At 48.8% G+C, this 2,850-nt stretch overlaps 1 protein-coding gene across 1 annotated transcript; it reads left to right on the forward strand.

Moving 5' to 3' along the window:
* The first annotated feature begins 212 nt into the window (after positions 1–212).
* On the forward strand, positions 213–827 carry LOC119282086 (defensin-like protein). Its single transcript, XM_037562430.1, has 2 exons — positions 213–307; positions 411–827. The coding sequence occupies exons 1-2, from the start codon at positions 244–246 to the stop codon at positions 668–670; spliced, it is 324 nt and encodes a 107-aa protein (XP_037418327.1). The 5' UTR covers positions 213–243; the 3' UTR covers positions 671–827.
* Positions 828–2,850: the final 2,023 nt, after the last annotated feature.

Genomic DNA, 2,850 nt, shown 5'->3' on the forward strand with positions numbered 1-2,850 from the left:
TAAGCGAACGAGATAGAAATACCCGTATCCAACATTTGGATATCACACATTTACAGTATGTGTCTACTGATGCACTTGCATTTATACGTACTAATGCCTGTATACCCACCATTTGGATTCCCACATCGATATCCATCTCACACATTCAATGTAAGCTCGAAGCTATAAATATCAGGCGGATGAGTTCACATCGATCCCATCACAAGCAAAGCAAAGCGAAGCCTAATCGTGTTCGTGTTGGCCATGGGGTTCAACAGAGCACAGTTGTTTGCTGCCTTCGCCCTGGGGTTGCTCATCATGTCCCACAGTAAGTTCAAATACTATCGCCACACCACAAGCCCACCCTGTTGCTACTTGAAAAGGTCCATCCATTCTTGTGATGAAAACAAAAATCTAATTCTGTGGTGCAGGTGTGGAGGCGGTTCGTCCCCGTCCCCGGATATGCCATTCCCCAAGCCATCTTTATCATGGCTCATGCAACAACAGGAAATGCGTGGAGGTGTGCCACCACGAGCACTTCACCGGCGGCTACTGCTCACGTAAAGGGGTTGTTAAAAGACTTCATTGTGAATGTACCATAAAATGCGGCCATTATAGTCCTCCACCGCCGTCAGAAGTGCCGGAGCCGCCGCCGTATGAACGGCCGCCACCACCACCAAGAGTCATGTAGGGGAGAAAAGTTTATGGAGCCATGAACCACTGATTGAAAGGATAATATTTGCGTATTCATGGAAATGTTCGATTTGTAAGGAACTACACATGCATCATTGATATCATGAAAATAATTTGTAGTGCCGTCAATAATAAGAAAAACCTTTTTAATTTGAGACTTGCCTTAGGGACTTGTGGTCGGTATTACTAAACCATCTCCGTTGCCATGATTTCATTTCTCATATTACGCACACTCATGTGCTATCATATATCATATCAAGCCCCCAATTGTCAGCGCTTGGTCATCCTTGAGCACGTGACCATCGACCTCCCCCACAAACGTTTCGGCAACCATCAGCATGTTGACGTCCTGCATAGCATGTTGGTCATCCATATTTGTGAATGCTTGGTCGCCCATGCCGCAAGCGCTTGGTGACCGTTGTCCATGTTGGCTAACGCTGGTCGACCATGTCGCTGAGAGCTTGCTAGCAGTCGCCAACGTCACCGAGAGCCTGCTGACCGTCCTCGGCCGCGAGTGATTTTGAATTTATTTGGCGCGATTAATTGCCTACCAAATTAATTAACTGGCTGTCTAATTAAAAAACCTATTCCAAATTATATGCATGCTTTATTAATTGCCTGCCTAATTAATTAATTTCATTAATAGCTCAATTTTAAATTGATTTGACGCAAAAAATCCTTATTAATGGACTCTCCTAATTAATTGCACAAGTAATTAATTGTTTAGATAAATAATCGTAGTAATGACTTGGTTTCAATGCTTGATTTAAAAATTATTTTCACATTAATGACTGTGTGCGAACAACTACATACACATACACCTTTAATAGTAGAGATTTGATATTTGTCTTCGAGGCGCGTGATCCAATTGAGCTCGACTCGACACTCACCTCAAAAGAAATAAGGTAATTGTGAATACCTTTTATAGCTCGGTCATAAAAGAGCCGAAATTAACTAAGACTAGTTTGCTAAATTTTGACTCTCCACATAGTTCGAATGAACATAGTTGGCGTGTTAGTTGCAATATCAAGAATGGAACTAGAATCATTTGTTTAACCTATTTTGAAAATTAACTTGATACTTTAGAAAAATACTCTGTGGCAAGCGTGCCTATATTAAGATGTAGGAAAACATATAAAGATGAGTACAAACTGGACGGCCCTTCCAACTAAACATCCACGGTGACTTTTGTGTCTGCCATTGTGGCCATCTGATGTCATGCTCCACCATCGCTGAAGTAAACACCGGAGAAGAATGACGCGGCTGACCATCATCCCATGAACAAGAAACACCATCACCTGATGGTTTTCGAAAAAGGGTTTCCCCCCGCTTTGTATATAAAGCAACCAACCAAAACATCCAACGATAGGTGTTGGGGCGGAAGCAGCACAGTCACGCCCAAAAAAAAATACAAGAGAAACAAACGCCGACAACGGCGGATCGACAAAGAAACAAAGAAGCCTCGTGGCCGCTGCACCCACCGGGGATCTCCCACCAGACTCCGAGCCTCCGAAGCACCGGTACCAATCAACACCTCCAAGAAGGGACGCGACGAAGACGACGCTGCTGCCAAGGGTTTCCCCCAGTACACAGTGAGGAAAGAGGAAGGGTAGCTCCGACGCCCTCCAGGAAGGTCTGGCGGCACCCACAAGCGCCACCGCGTCGATGTCGGCCAAGCCAATCGAGATTTCTCTCGATCCCAACCTCCAACTCAGGCACTCCGAAGCTCGCCGCCAAACAGACCCTCACCCTGCGCCACCCGGACACGAAGCGTTCAACGCTGTCTCACCACGACACTGTGAAGCATGGTCGGCACGATGAAGAAGAGGAGCCGGGACAAGGCAGCAGCACCGTCGGCACGCGGGAGGGCCCCACCTCCACCGCCGAAGACGGTAGCTGACTGGACGCAATGGCAGGAACACACCAGGCCCGTGGCCGCACAGGCCCGGCCGGGAACGCAGGCCCGTAAAGTTCCCGCCTTCGCGCTGCAGCCGGCACGCCGTCAGCTCCGCCGCCCCTGTCCAAGCCGCTTCCCTTCCTCCCCACGCCGAAAGCCGCCAAGGGAGGCACCACCACCACGCGCACCGCCGGCCACCATCACCAGGTCGCCGAACCGCCACCGGCCGAGCCGCACCACCGCCGCACGCCCACGACGGAGAGGAACCACCGCAGCCGCCA

Source organism: Triticum dicoccoides, chromosome 3B (assembly GCF_002162155.2).
Source record: "Triticum dicoccoides isolate Atlit2015 ecotype Zavitan chromosome 3B, WEW_v2.0, whole genome shotgun sequence".
NCBI lineage: Eukaryota > Viridiplantae > Streptophyta > Magnoliopsida > Poales > Poaceae > Triticum > Triticum dicoccoides.